This window comes from Miniopterus schreibersii, assembly GCF_964146895.1.
Source record: "Miniopterus schreibersii genome assembly, chromosome: 1".
Taxonomy (NCBI): Eukaryota; Metazoa; Chordata; class Mammalia; order Chiroptera; family Miniopteridae; genus Miniopterus; species Miniopterus schreibersii.
The window spans coordinates 79,267,675-79,284,320 of NC_138101.1; the positions used below are offsets into that span (position 1 = coordinate 79,267,675).

Here is a 16,646-nt window from a genome sequence, read left to right on the forward strand (position 1 = left end):
CCCTCTTTCTTGACAGTCAGAACAAGAACCTTGTTCTAAATTAGGGAACTGTGTTTCTGGTACTGAAAGAGAAAGACTTTGGTTTGGCTCTGTGAGTTTTATTGTTGAAAGGAGTGCTTCAGGCATTTGTGGAATGTCAGATTCCATTCAGGGAATAAATTCTCAGCTTAGTATACTTTTCATCAATGTGACCTTCTGATTAATTAATGCTAACAAATCCTTCTTTACTATTGGGCCACATTATCTGAGCTGATGTACAGTTTCAATTTTAAGGGACTCCAAAGGGGATGCTTAGTTGGGGTAACATTTACAAAAATAAAATCTAACGTTCATATCTGTCTATTCAGTTCAATATCTTATTAATTGCCTACCCTATGCTCAGCATTATTCTAGGCCCTAGAGATAAAGTCGGGAACAAGACAAATATTGTCCCACACTGAAGGAATTTAAAAATAAAGGCATTAGCATTAAACTTAAGAAGAGAAAAAAGAAAAAGTCTGACTTGTTTGCTAATAGATACCAAACTGTTCACAGTGGTTAGTTTGGAGAGTGGGATGGGGCTGGTGGTGTTGGTGGGTGTGAGGGATAGATAAGAAGAGGATGTTCATTTTCCACTATAATGTGGTACTACTAAAAATAATTTATTATAGGCATATATTACTTTTGTGTTTTATATATAACTATATATATAACACATATATAAAATTTATTTTGAAAAGTTTGTCTTATAGAAAAGTTGCAAAAATAATAAAGTATTCCCTGTGCAGTAAAAAAAAAAAAAAAAAATTCTAACATTCAGAATTAATGAGGAAGCACTGAACCCAATAACAAGGTGTTACACATTCAAAACGCATTCAGAAATGCGTGCTGCCATCTGTCAGCCAGAACAGAAAATGACAGGCAACATTCAGGAGCCTAGTGTGGAGCTCAGGAGAGAGGGGAACCTGCGGTACCTAAATAAATAGGAACTGACTGTTCTTCAAATGATGCTGTCACAAATTCAGAGGGCTGAGGGACCTCAATAAAGGGAACAGTTTATATAAAGGTAAAAGTATAAAGGTAGACTTTCTTCAATTGGCTCAAAGGCCAAAAGGAGGAATTCTTTATAATTTCTGAATGTTTCTGAGGGATCTTTAGAGTCTGGAATTTTGGCTTCATAGCTTGATATAAATGCATAAATTCTAAGGGGCAGGACAAGAGATTCCATGCTGCTAGTGGACCCCGGGGTAAAGTATATAGTAACCTCTCTGAGCCTCAGTTTTCCCATTTGTAAAACCAAGAATTACTAACCTCTCATCAAGCACTTAGGGTCTCTGTGGGTCTTGTTATTTGTTTGGGGCACAGATAGCAATACCAATGACTCTCACTGGCTGTGTCGTTAGATAGATCAGAAAGGTGACTACTCCACTGCTGCTTCTCAGATTCAAACTGAAGTTCAAGGCACAATGCCCTTGGCTTAGGTCAGCTTTGAAAATAGCCATTTCCTTGAAGGTCAGTGATTAAGCCAAAAGCAAAAGTGAAGTGGGGAGGTCTGTGCAAATACCCAGAAAGCGGGAGTGGACAGCTTCACTCCTTTCCTGCCCACTGAACATGGCTTCCAGCTCTCTTGGCAATCCATCTCACTTTCTGCACCACCAGCAATTGTATGCTTATCCTAGCAGGATTAACAAACTCCTCTGAGAAATGGAGAGGGGAGAAGGGGATGGGGGCATGCGGGTGAACACACACAATGGTTATGGTTGGAAATTATTTTCCTGTATCATAAAACTTATGAAAAATTATAACCACCCACGAAAAGTTACATGGTTCACATCTTAGAACCTCGATTTGGTTGCCTGCCCCTTGTGGTATGGCCATAAGACTTCTGGCTGAACAAGAATTCTTGTACTTGTTTGTTTCTTTTAACAATTATTTCCATCTCTAGACTGGAATACTGACCATATACCAGGCCAAGTGTTAAGCCCTGGGGGTCTTCAGCAGTGAATGGCAGACATGGTTCCCACCCTCATGGAGTACACGGACTACCAGAGACATAAAACAGAGATTACAAAGGCAGTGAGGATTCAGAAAGATGAGTGCAGGGTGAAATGTATGGCCAGGGGCCTCTGTCTCTATTCCCCTCCCTGCCTGCGCATATCACTGTTCTCACTGATTGGGAGCTCCCAGAAGGGCTGATGATTCCTACTACAATCCCCAAGGTCATTGCCACTTGAGAATAGACAGAATTATTCCTTCTCCAGGCCATCCATCCAGAAGCCAAAATGGCCCATTTGGGTAGGAGAGGACAATTAAGAAAGGATAATTCCTGGTAGCAGAAATAACCCTAGGATTGACTAGGAGTCACCAAAACATTACTGATTCTGTGATATAAGATTTACGTTGGGTAAATTCCCTAATCTGGTAGATGGTGAAATGACTCAGATTTCTTTTGGGGATAGAAACATGGTAGATGTGAAAACTTTCAAAAGTTGAAAAAGCAGAAGTGAAAATTATTATTTATAAGACAGTAAGGAGTACTTACGATAAATCATGTCCCAGATTTCTTAAATCCTTTCAAAATTTAGCTCGTTTTAAAAGTATCCCTCTTCTTAATCCTCAAATTGCTCCAGTAATTTTTGCCATCTCAGGAAATCACATACATTGTCAGAGTTTTAAAAATTTTTTGAAATATTATACACCTGAAACCTACATAATTTTATTAACCAATGTCACCCCAATAAATTCAATAAAAACGTTTTAAAATTTCTTTGAAAGGCACTAATGAATGAAGAGTTTATAGATGGTCTTTGAAATGACTGTTTTCTAGCATCCCCAAATTCAGAAGGAGTCCCAGTACATCAAGTACCTCTGCTGTGATGACGGAAGAACTCTAAGCCAGTGGATCACAGGAATAAGGATCGCAAAGGTGAGTGAGCATTTGGACTCCACCCTCTCTTGAATTTGAATTTGCTTACCGGCTTCCTGGCCTGAGTCGTCTTCGTGCTCCTGAGAAATGACTGACTCATTCTTAATGGGTCAGTGCTGCCGATACTGTCCTTATTTATTTGCCCATTGGATTGTTGCAATAGGTGACAGGTAGAAACATGGACCCCTCCAATGATCTGAGAATCAGGGGTTTACTTTCACGTGAGACTTTTCAGATCTCTCTTTACTCATGGAGAGCATTGCAAGCATAGTGTGTAATTAAGAAACATGAGATGTAATTACATACATAAGGTATAGAATTACATAAAGACATGTAATCAGAACTGCATGGCTAAAGTGGTCCTCTAATGTCTGGGTAAAAGTATTAACTGTCTCTGCTAAACTGGAAAATTATTTAACACATGAAAAAAATTGTTATTGAAATACTGATACCACTGACCCTTAAACAACCTGGGGGTTAGAAGTGCCGACCCCTGCACAGTCGAAAATCTCAGCTGTTTTTGACTCCCCAAAAACTTTACTAATAGCCTACCTGTTGACTGGGATTACCGATAACATCAACAGTCAATTAACACATATTTTATTTTTTATTTTTTTAATCCTCACCTGAGGATATGCTTATTGATTTGAGAGGGAGAGAGAGACAGAGAGAAACATCCATCAGTCGCCTCCCCCACACACCTTGACAGAGGATCAAACCCCGAAACCTGGGAATGTGCCCTGACCGGGAACCATATCCACAACCTTTTGGTTTATGGGGCAGTGCTCCAACCAGTTGAGCCACCCAGCCTGGGCAATACATATTTTATATGTTATATGTATCATATACTGTATTCTTACAATAAAGCAAGAAAAAAAATGGTATTAAGAAAATTAGAAGAAAAAATACATTTATAGTATTTGTTGAAAAGAATCCGCATATAAATGAACCCACACAGTTCCAACCTGTACTGTTCAGGGGTCAATTATATTAAAAAACAACTTGGGGAAAAGGTAAAAAGAGTACTTTGAAGTATTTTCCCCCTCAATAAGTATATTGCAAATGAGTGCAGAATTTGGGATAAATGGATGACTTCTTGCTTCTTTTGTGTTTCCTCCCTAGTATGGAAAAACCCTCTATGACAACTATCAGCGGGCCGTGGCAAGGGCTGGGCTGGCCTCTCGGTGGACAAACCTGGGCACCGCCAATGCAGCTCCACCAGCTCCACCTTCTACAGGTACCATGCACAACAGAAATCCTGACGCTTGGTCAAGCTCAGAGCTCACGTTCAAACTTATCCAACACATTTTATAAAAACAGAGCTTTGTAGATGGTACAGAGTACATTTCCCTTCTGATGGTCAGGCTCAAGATCTACACGTATTGCCCTGGCCCATTGGCTCAATAGTTTGGCACACCTTCCCACACCATAAAGGTGGCAGGTTTGATTCCCGGGCAGGGAGCATACCTAGGTTGCAAGTTTCATCCCCTGTTGGGGCACGGATGGGAGGCAACCAATCGATGTTCCCCCCCATTCTAAAAAGAAAGAAAAAAAAATACCCTCGGGTGAGGACTTAAAAAAAAGATCTACACATACACACCCCTGTATCTGTTTCTTTATAAGTGATTTTTAGCAAAGCTTTGACCTTTTTTCAAGATATGCTTGTAGATAAGATGGTGATCATCAGTTTAAGAGTGAGCTGGTAGGGAGCTGTCTCATCAGAGTACAAATGTTCTATTTGTCCAAGAGATACCAGATTTTCTCCTTACCGGGTTCTTTGCCTCATGGAGTTGAAGAATGAAATTCATGGACAACGGAAGAGTAAGGGAACGAGTACAAAGGTTTACTGTAAAGAAAGCAAAGCTCTGGGTGCAGGAGGGGTCCGGAAAAGGATCGCCTCCAAAGCTCACTAGTCTAGGGGTTTATATTTCCTATATTTGTTCCTCATGGGCTCCTTCTAAGAATTCTACCTTAGTGACAGCCAACCCTCATTGTTTTTAGTTTCCCACTTCAGGGGGCAGGATGTAGGGCAAACTTGTTTTTCTCTGTAGGGCAACCGTGTTTCTCTCATACTCTGTTTGCCTGGAACATGTCACCTTTGCATGGTTCCTTTTTCCTCAGGGTCCCCACCCTAAACTCCTGGCCATTTCTGACTCCTCAAGGCTTCATTAGTCTCCAGCACACTGCCCACACCAAGGACAAGATCATTCCCTGATGTTCTGCCTCAGTGACCTCATGAGCCTTGTACCCAATCCTGGACATCACATTTTAAGGGGTAGCATTACGGCTCCTTGTTGTGTTTCTGAGGACAGGGTGTTGCGGGATGAAGTGGGTACTCTGTGCAGCGTTACATAGCTTCTGGTTCTTACAACAGCCCTGCAAAGTAGAAACTATTAGCCCACGCCCCAGTTGAGAAAACTGAAGCTGAGAGAAACTACTATCCAGTCTCCTCTCAGCAGCTGAGCTGTAATTCAAACACATTATCTTTATGATAAATAATGGCTGAACTATCTGGAACCAACCATTTATGGCAGCAGTCTAGTCATCGTTTTCCAGTGTTAAAGGGTGGTCAAAGCAAAGGCCAGCATTTATGGTCTTTGCTGCTTGAAAGGGTAAAAGCAGCTTGAATGTGTGGAAGTTGCCATTAGGGCGACTTGAGGAACATTTAAAGATACTTCTTTTAGATGTATCCAGTCTGGCTGCCCTGTGAACCATTAATTTGTTCCTCGCCTGCGTTTTCCACCAGACTCTTAAGTGTCCAAAGAACAGCCACCATTTCTGCTTGTTCCACGGTGGATCCCCAGGGTTTACAAGGCTGGCGTAGAATAAATATGTGTTGTTATAAATAAAAGGTTGCCAGGACTGATTGGGAGCTGGTTTCAGCGACCCTAGAAGGAATCCTAATTTCATCAGTCTTCCACTTAGGGGTGAAATATCACTTGAAGTTCCTAGACTGTCACTCTCCGGGACGAGGCATCCTGGGGTATTTCTCTCAGGGGCATCCGCCCCCTTTCCAACAGACTGCTGACCTCCTTCTGGGGCAGAGACTGTAGCCTGGAGTCTCACTCACTGAGAGTCAACCATAGGTCCTAAGTTCTTTGACCTTGGGGGAACTCTAAGGCACCTTTCCAGACAGCCAAAAAATCTTTTTGTTCTGAGTATTTTTCTCTGAAATGAGGATCACTTCCTTTAGTTGTATTTCTTACCAAGTCTTATAATTTTTCTAGTTATCTTTCACCACCATCACCTCTACCTCTTAGCTAGCTGACACACCAGCTATGTAATTATGAGCTGAACAGTTCTAAAACAATTGGGATACCTTAAGGATATCAGCTATTTCCCAGAATTAAGCAACTCGTGTTTTGCACATAGTGTTACCTAGACAGGTTTCATGTATCTCTCAGGAAGTGTTTAGGTCAGTAACTAGGAAGAGCCATTTTCAGTCAGGCTTGCAGGAGCTTCATCGTTGGCTAAGTTGTATACATTCATTTCACAAACCCTTTTCTGTGGTTCAGTAAAGACTAGGTCTGGTCTTTAGCCTCAATTTCTGACACAGCTTCAATAGCCTGTGGAATTTCCTGAGTGATGGGAGTGTCTTTGTTAAGCTAAGAGATGACTCTGGGGTGGACTTTCAGATGGGGGCTGGTCGCCAAAAAGACCAAGCACCTGATTAGAGGGTTAAAACCTCCAGGGGTGTGACCTCCAGGGAGAGGAGGTGGACTGGAGTTTGAGCTTGGTCACAGGGCCAGTGATTAAGTCCATCCTGCATATGTAATGAAGCCCCAGTGAAAACCTGAGACACTGAAATTTGGGGGAGCTTCCTGGTTAGTGAACATATGAATGTGCCAGGAGGGTGATGTGCCCTGACTCCATAGGGAGAGGGCATGGAAGCTTCAAGTCCGAGACCTTGCCCTATGTGTATCCTTTATAATAAAACTGTAAGTATAGTGTTTTCCTGAGTTTTGTGAGTCATTCTAGGGAATTACTGAACCTCCTGAGGGGGTCATAGGAACCCCTGAACTTGTAGAGGGCTAGTAGTCAGAAGTTTGGGTGACTGGCACTAAAGTGAGGGCTGTCTTACGGAGATTGAGCCCTCAAATTGTGGAGTCTGGTGCTAACTCTGGGTGGTCCCATCAGAACTGAATTTCAGTCCCCTTTTGAATTGCACCCAGGACCCACTTGGGGCAGAAATGGAGTACTCTCCCTGCCAGGGCCTTAAGTCTGCCAGTTATGTATATGTCAGAGGTCATGGGGATTTGGGAATGTTGTGAGATGCTATTATGATAGGGCACCCACAGATCCCATATCCAGCTATAGGCATCCCTCCTGGGAAGGTCCCAAGAAAAAGAATTATATACACCAGGAACACAGAACTAGAATTCTGCATTTTGCTTAGCTGGGCCAGTGTGCATAATTCCTAACTCAAGGCTCTTTGGTAAAATAAACTAGAGCTTGTGGTTTAAGCCCAAAGCCTGAAATGGACATCTCTCCCCTAAGTCTCAGTCTTAATACCAGCCTCAGCCAAAGGTAACTACAGCACCAGTCATTTAAAGAAACAGAGGAAGAAAAGAGGGGAACAACGGAGGTGGACGGGATGAAGGACGAAGGGAAGAGAACAGAATGACTGTCCTTAACTCACAATGACGCTGCCCACTGTTACCCTAGTAGATGTGGAGAGTGAGGGAAGGGGAGGGTAGGAGCGGAAAGACTTCTCTAGGGCGAGGACAGGGATTGAGACATCCTTTCCTCCTGGAGGGCTTTACGTACAATAGACATTGACTCCACCACAAATTTGGGGACATCAACCACAAATGGTCCCTATTACTGCCTCTCGATCTTACTATGTTTCTCTTGTCCAGTTCCTCTAGACTATGGCCCCCAGAGAACACTGGCAAGGTCTGAAAACATTTGTGGTTCTCGCACCTTGGGGGATGCTGGGGTCATCTAAGGGGCAGAGGGCAGGGATGCTGCCTCCTACAGTGCACAGGACAGCTCACACACAAGGAATTTTCCAGTCAGTAATGTTGAGGAAACCTGTTCCAGTCAATGTAATCTTCGAGTTTCCCTAATTATCTTAGATGTACTTCACTCTCCTCAGACTTCCAACCCCCCAGCTCCTTTACTCTCATCAGAGAAAATGGACCCATCAAAAGGGAACTCCTTTAACTTCCCACCAACAAACCCAGCAACTTGTCTGCACCTGCACCCATCCTGGACTGCGTCCATTATGTCACCTCCTAACAAGAGCCAACTCTTCCATACATGCTCCGGTCCCCTCTTCTGACACCAACTGGTGTACTGCAGCACAGCTCTGACCCCACAGGCTAAGGACACCGTCCCAAGGAGGCTGCACTTCCTTCAGATGCCAGCCACACTTCAGGAGTTTCCAGGCCACCCACACTTTTGACCTCCTGGCTACAAACTTGGGGGTTTCCATGACCCTCTCAGATTCAGCAGTTTGCTAGAATGACTGAAGGAACTCAGGAAAATGTTATTCTTAGGACTACAACTTTAATAGAAAAGATATAATCAGAACCAGCCAAATCAAAAGACACATAGGGTGAGATCCAGGAGGGTCCTGGATGCAGAGCTTCCATTTCACCTTCATGTGGAATTAGGGTGCAAAACCCTCCCAGCACTTTGATGCACTCACGACCAGGAAGCTCCACTGTGTTCACTGTCCAGAGTTTTTACTGAAATTTCATTTCACAGGCATGATTTCTTTTTTTAATCCTTACCTGAGGAGTGAGAATATTTTTTCCTCATATTCCTAATATTTTAGAGAGTGGAAGGCGGTGGGGAGAGAGAAACATCAGTGTGAGAGAGACACATCAATTGGTTACCTCCCACATGCGCCCTGACTGGGGGCAGGGATCGAACCTGTAGTGCAGCTATGTGCCCTTGACCAGAATCGAACCCCTCTGCTACACAAGCCGGTGCTCTAACCACTGAGCCACGCCGGCCAGGGCCATGGGCACGATTGATTGAATCATTGGCAATATGATTGAATTCAGTCCCCAGCCCCCTCCATTCCCCAGAGGTTAGGGTCTTTCTGGTAAGCAGCCCCCATCCTGAGCCACATTATTAGCATAAACTCATATGTTATCTTAGGTTCTCACGAATAACAAAGATACTCAGATAACTTGGGAAATACCAAGGGTTTTAGAAGTTCTGTGCCAGGAACCCAGGATGAAGGCAAGACAGGTGCTTCCTTATACCTTTCTCTGCTGCTCTACTGGGCCCTTCTCATCAACATGGCTCCCTTCTTCAAGCAAACAAATTTTAAAACCTTACGATGCCACATCCCCCTCCAGCTACTGCCTCACCTGACAGCCAAACTATTCTAAAGGGTGGACCACATTTGCTGTCTTTTACTTCCACTCTTCTACTTCCATTCACTCTTCCACCCATCCAGTAAGGCTTCTGCCTCCATTACCCCATAGAAAATGTTCTTGCTAATCTCACCAGTGGCCTCTATGTTGCTAAATCTAACTATTGCTAACGCCTCTTCTTATCTGACTTGTCAGCAACATCCACACAGTTGACCACTCCTGCTTGAAACAATCTCCTCTATTGGCTTTCAAGATATCACACACTCCAGATCCCCACCTCACCCCACCTTCTCTATTTTTTTCTAACTTCCTCTACTAACTGTTCTTCTTTCCCACTTTAAATTACCTAAGGCCAGTCAATTCTAACCCTTTTCTTATTTTATACAATCTCCCTAAGTGCTTTAACCCACTTTCAGCACCATCTCTAAGTATACAAATCCAATCCAGCCTTCTCTGTTGACCTCCACACCAATGTATTGAACATTCTGCTCTGTGGCTTCCCTAGGATACGTCACAGACAACTCAAACCCAACATCTGTAAAACTGATATCATCTTACCCTCCAAACTTGCTCCCCCACTGTTTGTTGTTCTGTTTCCGTAAAGAGTATCATCATCTGCCCAACTGGTCATGTAGGACACAGGCAATAAAAGCTCACTCACCCTCAAATCCATTCACTCCTAAATCCTGTTGATTCTTCCTTCTAAATATTGGTTAAATCTGTCGTGTTTTTTCATCTCTATTGCCATCAAACCCAAGCCATCTTTCGCTGGCCTCATGCACTAGTTGAGTTGAGTTGGCCTCCAGCTAAGCCTGCATTTGCAGGCTTCTTCCCCTCCACGAGTCACCTTCCCTTACCTAAAGCCCTTTGGAAGCTTGCCACTTCTCTCAGATAGTCTCAAATCCTCAGCAAGACCAACAAAGCTGCATAATATGGGCTTGCCCATCTCTCCTGCCTGTTTCTCCATCCCTGTCTTCCTATTCCTACCACATATGCCATTTGCTTTTGCCCAGTTCTACAAATCCCCCAGCACCATCCTTTCTGAAACAGAGATTTTATCCCTACATAGCCTCAGGTCTCAAGTGAGCTGTCCTTTTTAAGCCAGTCATAATTAATAATCTGTTAGGGTTTTGGGCTGGTGACGCAGGCTATGAAAGATTTCACAACTAAGAGAAGAGATACAGAGAAAAAGTTTATATTACTTTCCCCCACCCCCAGAAGGGAAAGGGCTGATGCATGATAATCAATACAATGGCAAGAATCTAAGGGCCAGCCTGCGTTTAAGCAGGTACATTGCTAGGCGACAAGGAAGGGAGGGGTTTGGGTTGTCTTGAAGTTGATCAGGTACCAGGGAGGTTGTCCTGAAAAGTTATACTTTGTTTGCTTTCCAGGAGATAGTCCGACAGACGTCCTAGGGAGGTGTCTTAGTATTTTCCCCAAGCCTGTGAAACATGCTTGGAGCAAAAGTTACAAAGAGTGCAAAAGAGGCCTGTTTGAAGGGGAGGGGGAAGGGAACCTTCTACTAACTAGAGACTCCTCCTCAGTGTGAATTATCCCTGGGTTGTGAAAACAGCAGGGAGGAGGGGGGGTGCAAAGAATGTAGCCTTGAGAGCAGCTTATCTTGTCCCACCCTTTGAACAGAGGGGCTGTTTCAATCAGAGGAACCAACAATCTTGGGGCTTAATTATGAGGTGCTTCTCATAAATTGTGGAAGGCCACAGCAAAGACAGAGAGGCCTTTTTCTGTCATGATAGTCTGTGTGATTATTAGTTTAGTATCTGTTCCCTCCTCTAGACTGATGGAAAGCATGAGGTCAGGGACCGTTTCTATCTTGTGTATTGTGGTTCCCCCAGCACCAAGTGCAGTGCCTGGCAGATAATAGATGCTTAGCTGGAATTCAAAGATGGTTGGGACAACAATTGAAAAAATGATTTAATACCTTGTAGGATTTCTCTGAAGATTAAGTAAAATAACGTATGTTAATGACCTTAATGCTAAATGCAATATAAATGTTAGTTCCATTCCTTCTAAATGAATGCTTAAAACCAATTTTTGAAGAACACCATTGCAGCAGTCAAGTGAGATTTCCATTGATTAAAAAGGTGAATCTTGTACATGATGGAATATCCTTACTAAATAGTAAATTAACCCATGTTGGTGCTGCTGTAGTCTTATCAAAAATTCTTAGGTTCTGTCATTGACATCAGCCCTACAGAGAACAAACATGCTGAGATTTTTTTAAATAAACCATACTAGGAACCACTAATTTTTTAGAGACAGTGGAAGGAAGGGAGAGAGGGGAGAAGGGGGAAAGAGAGAGAGAGGGGAACATCAATGTGAGAGAGACACATCGATTGGTTGCCTCCCACATGTGGGGCACCAGGGATTCAACCTGCAAGCCAGGTATGTGCCCCTGACCGGCAGTGGGACCCGAGACCCTTTGGGGTGCAGGCTGATGCTCTAACCACTGAGAAACCAGCCAGGGCCATTGATTTTTTATTAATGGCAGTTTTTCTTTCTTACTGGACAATAGTCATGGAGGTTTTTTAGTACTTACTAAGTGATTCCATGACTTTGGCAACTACTTTCAGTCAGGACTCTATATGGCAATGGACAAAAATCCAACTCAATGTAGTTTAAGCCACAAAAAGTGAGGGGGAGAGATTTATTAACCCACAAAACTAGAAAGTCCAGGGGTAGGCTGCTTTCGGGTACAGCAGGATCCAGAGGTTGAAGTGATGTCATGAAGATACTGTCGCTGTGAGGTGGCAAGGATTGCCACTGACCCTCTAGGCTTATTTTTTCACACAGCAAAAATCTTAGTTCAAAGATTCTCATCTCTGGAAAAGTCCCAGGAAGGGCTCTGTTTCATGCCCATTCTTAAGCCATCTCGCTTCACCCAGGGGGATGCCGTCTTCTGCTCCACCAGGTGGAGTGGTGGGATCGGCCCTTTGCAAACCATGTGGGTTATGAAGGGGGGTATTTGGGGGAGGCTGCACATTTTGCTCAGTTCCCTCTACTATTTTTGTGCCCAGAGTACCTTTTGCTGAGGATAATGTTAAGAAGTTGTTCCTATATATAGCAGTGTATGAAACCAGATACATTTCAACAACAGGAATTTTTTTAAAGAGGTTTTTAAGGTTTATTTTCCAATGACCAAAAGTGTTTAAAAGCAGAACATACTAGTTGTCCCCCAGGTAATCCAGATTTTGTAGCCTGTATAAAGCATGCACTTTCCTGAACTATTTGCAGAACCTCACAAAGTCTTGACATAAAACCTCAGGTTTTTCCTAAGGCCCAGTTAACCATACTATGCCCATGAATCCCTTTCCTTTGCATTGGAGATATAAACTGCTTTATATTTTCAGATGGACTTTCAAGAATGCTGAAATGTCTTCCCCACTCTTCTTGTCTTTCTTCCTCCCTCTCAGGACTTAAAACAGGCACCGCCCAGGCCAATGGTCAGATTCCCCAGGCTGCACACTCTGTGAATGCTATTCTTGAAGAAGCCCAGAGACAAGTTGACACAACTAAGGTAGGCCAGAGAGCAACAGACATAATTATATCAAACTGTCACCGGTAAACCCATATTCTAAACCATTAGTGGTGTTCTAGTAACTGGTCTTTCAAAAAGAAAATAGCTAGTTACAACTAAGGGACTATAACTTCATTTAGGTAATTGCTTTATATTTTTTATATTAAAATTATATAGCCTAGAATGGAAAGTTAAAACCAACTGCTATCACACTGCTTTGGGAAAATGTAAGATTCCTTTTTTAATGCTGAGGATTGATAACTGTTTTTAATTTAGCTACATATATCTGACTGAAGCGATTTTCTTGGTTTAGTCAATGGTTTTACACTGTCTGAAAGTGGCTCCTGGGTTTTAAGCCCTTGGGATTTCTACTTACTTTTTCTGAATAAATTAGAGCAACCAATTAGTCAGAAGCCCTACATTAAATGATTACTGAGTCCCAAAACCAGATTAAAAGACTACTAGTAAAAGGATTTCACTATAAAATGTGCAATTTATATTTTTCTGTTAATGTTCTACATATATTTCAGGGTGATGGAGAAGAAAACACATTTTAAAATAATAGCCAAATTGGCATAACATTCTCTCTAACTTTTTTTCAGTAGAGGAGGTTAATGAAGATTCATTAAATATATCTAAAAGCTGTAGTTAAAAGCTATAATTTAGTTACTAGCCCAATTGGTAACATCTCAGTTGACTATCCCAGTTTCCTTGAAACTTGCCATGTGTGTGACTCAAAACAACCTTAAATAATTGCACCTTCAGAAAATTTTCTCTTCATTTCCACCTTTCATTTTGTCCATCAGCCAGTGGTGGAAACAAATCAATCTTATTTTGATTGAACTTCTCGGAATTTGTGAAAACCACTGTAGACAGTTATACGTTGTGTTTCTGCCATCTCATCGTGCATGTGCTTTCAGCTGTTATTATTTTCACGGTTTCTGTGATGCCAGCTGAAGACAAACATTTTTAAATACTGAAAGCGATGAAAAAGATCCCGGAATAGAAATCACTTAACTATATGTGAACACCAATTCCCCAACTGACTGTTCAGAAATTTTTTAAAAGTACATCATCAGTTAATTAGCTTATCATGTTAAGCAAATAAACTAAATAAAGTAGAAACTCTACCATAAGGCACTTTCTTAGGAAAAAACTTCAAAATGGAATCTGTAGTTGGAAGAGGTTATTAGACAGAGAAAGAAAATGAAATCCTGATAAAATGTAAATTACAATGATAGTTATCACTAAACAGAGGGACTCAATTCAGATGCCTGAAATTTCTGGGGAAGTTGCATTCTATAAATACAATTTATTATTATCTCTTCTACCATTGGCAGAAGAAGGTCTGTGCTTTTGTTAGCCTTTGGGCAAGTTTGGTGTTTTGGTTTCTACCAATAGCACATGCCTCATGATTTTCCTCTTCAGAACCACTCACATTGACCTCATTTGATCGCATTTTAACCCTGAGACATAGGCAATAATAGGGATTATAATTAGCCAGCCGGCTTTCACACAGTAAGAAAAGGTAAATCCTTAGGACTGTGGACCCGGTGTGCGCCTTCCCGCTCCACCCACCTACCACATGCCCTGAAGCTGTTCTGTCAGAGGGAGCAAGCCTGTAATTAGCTCCTCCCTAGAAGCCCAAGGTCCTGGGAAAAGGCCCTTTTCTTCTCAGCGTGCCAGCAGGGAAACATTTCTTTGCCAGGACAGGAGGCCTTTATGCTGGGTTTGCACAAAGGTTACCTGGAGCCCAGAGAGAACTATTCTGGTTTTCTTTTTCCCTTCCGCCTTCTTGGTGCTAATCAAAGTAGGACATTTGAGATTTTGGGAAGGTTTTGGGACACTCCTTAACCAGGTCTCTGCCACTGAGGATGTGGTACAGGGGCAAAGAAATCTTCCAGACACCTGCTCCTGACAACTGAGCTTCACAACCAGCTCAACTCAGGCCGAGAAAAATGCTATGGATGCATTTGCCTGTGACCCTGGGGCTTTTTCTTGGGAACCAAGGCCTAAGTGGGAATTCCAGGAGAGGCGGTTTACTTCTATTTTTAACTCCTCAAGCTACCTCTCAACTAGCTAAACTCTATCCCACTGAAGCTCTTTTAAAGATAACATTGGTCCTGAGGCGATACACAGTCTAAAACACAGCCTGCAACTCCTGGGACGGTGCAGTCTTGCAGTCTTCCGTTTAGAGGAGGCGCGGTGGGTTTTAGGGCCGGGGTAATACTGTTAAAGCCGCTTGGAGCCCTCTCCCCTCCCAGAGGAAAGATGGGCTCAGGAACAACCTTGTAGCCGCAGGGTCGGGGCCGAGGCTCCCGGGGAGCAGACAGGGCCGCGCTCAGCGCGCTCGGGGGCGACGGCAGCGTCACCCCACCGTGGCCGTGGCCGGAGTAACGCTGGTGTTGCTTTGTTGCAGGACCAGAGGCCAGCTCTTGGCCACCAGGACCCAGGGGCGCCCAGGGCCCATCACGCTCCCAAGCCCGGCCTGCCACCGCCCCCTCCCGTGCGGCGGTCCTCGGACACCAGCGGCAGCCCAGTGATACCCCCCAAGCCCAAGGGCACGGGCTTCCCAGCGCCGCCCGACGACCTGCCGCCGCCGCCCCCGCCGCCCCCGCCGCTGGACGACGACGAGCTCCCGCCACCACCCCCGGATTTTAACGACGAGCCTCCGGACTTCGTGCCCCCGCCTCCGCCAGCGCTTGGGGGGGACGCGGGGTCCTTACCTCCCCCGCCCCCGCCCCCGCCCGCCCTGGCGCCCGGATCCCAGAGGCCGTCCCCCGCTGTCACGAAAAGGCCCCCCATTCCCCCAAAGAGGCAGGAGAGCCCAGGGCCGCCCAGCGGGGAGCAGGATTTCATGTCAGACCTCATGAAAGCCCTGCAGAAGAAGAGGGGCAACGCGTCCTAAGGGGAACCTGCGGGTGTCTTTGCGGGACAGGGTCTCGTCCTTTCCAACCACAGGTATTTTTTGTGACTTGATTGTCCTGACATCGTGGTCATTTTAGAGAAAATACTCAAGTGCTGGCACTAGGAAGGATGCAGAAGGTATCGCCGCTCCCCAGTGCCTTCCTAGCCAGTAAACTCACAGAGTGTAGAGCATCTTTCCGCTGTGCTGTCTGTCCTGTGGTTTCCAAGTCAGTGGATGAGTCTCACCTTCCAAGCCAACCAAACTGGTGTGTGAAGCGCATTCAGTTTATGATGTTCAGAGCATCAAATTAATAAAAGTTTTTTTCCAGAAGATGGTCTTTCTAGAAATATCAGTGTATAAATCTAATGCAATTTCAACACTTCTAATAATATACTTGATTTTTTTTTTTTAATATTACAAATGTCCCTTTTTCTCCCCAATAACCCGTTCCACCCCATCCCATCCCCCTCCCCAGTCCCTCTCCCCACCATTGTCCCTGTCCTTGGGTTGTGCATATACCCATATAAATTCTTTGGTTACTCCCTCCCCCTCCACCCACCCGCCCTGCTCCATCCCTCTGACATTCCTCAGTCTCATCTATGCTTCCATGTCATTAAATCTGTTCTGTTCATCAGTTTATTAAATTCTTTAGATTCCACATATAAGTCAGATCATGTGATGTTTGTCTTTTGCTGCCTGGCTTATTTCACTTAGCATAATTTTCTCCAGGTCCATCCATACTGTCCCAAAGGGTACAAGATCCTTCTTCTTTACAGCTGCGTAGTATTCCATGGTGTAAATGTCCCACAGCTTTTTTATCCACTCATCTACTGATGGGCACTTGGGCTATTTCCAGATCTTGGCTATTGTAAACTGTGCTGCTATGAACATCGGGGTACATATATTCTTTCTGATTAGTGTTTCAGGATTCTTAGCATACATTCCTAGAAGTGGAATCACTGGGTC

The 16,646-nt window shown here is 43.9% G+C and overlaps 1 protein-coding gene across 1 annotated transcript in view; it reads left to right on the forward strand.

Moving 5' to 3' along the window:
• LOC308553119 (amyloid beta A4 precursor protein-binding family B member 1-interacting protein-like) overlaps nucleotides 1-16,337 on the forward strand; it is a 97,167-nt gene extending 80,830 nt beyond the window's left edge. Inside the window, exons 11-14 of the mRNA XM_081128805.1 lie at nucleotides 2,807-2,905; nucleotides 4,028-4,142; nucleotides 12,669-12,772; nucleotides 15,192-16,337. Of these exons, the coding sequence (XP_080984931.1) occupies nucleotides 2,807-2,905; nucleotides 4,028-4,142; nucleotides 12,669-12,772; nucleotides 15,192-15,680 (807 nt within the window). The 3' untranslated portion in view covers nucleotides 15,681-16,337. The remainder of the gene's footprint in view (nucleotides 1-2,806; nucleotides 2,906-4,027; nucleotides 4,143-12,668; nucleotides 12,773-15,191) is intronic.
• The last annotated feature ends 309 nt before the right edge of the window (nucleotides 16,338-16,646 follow it).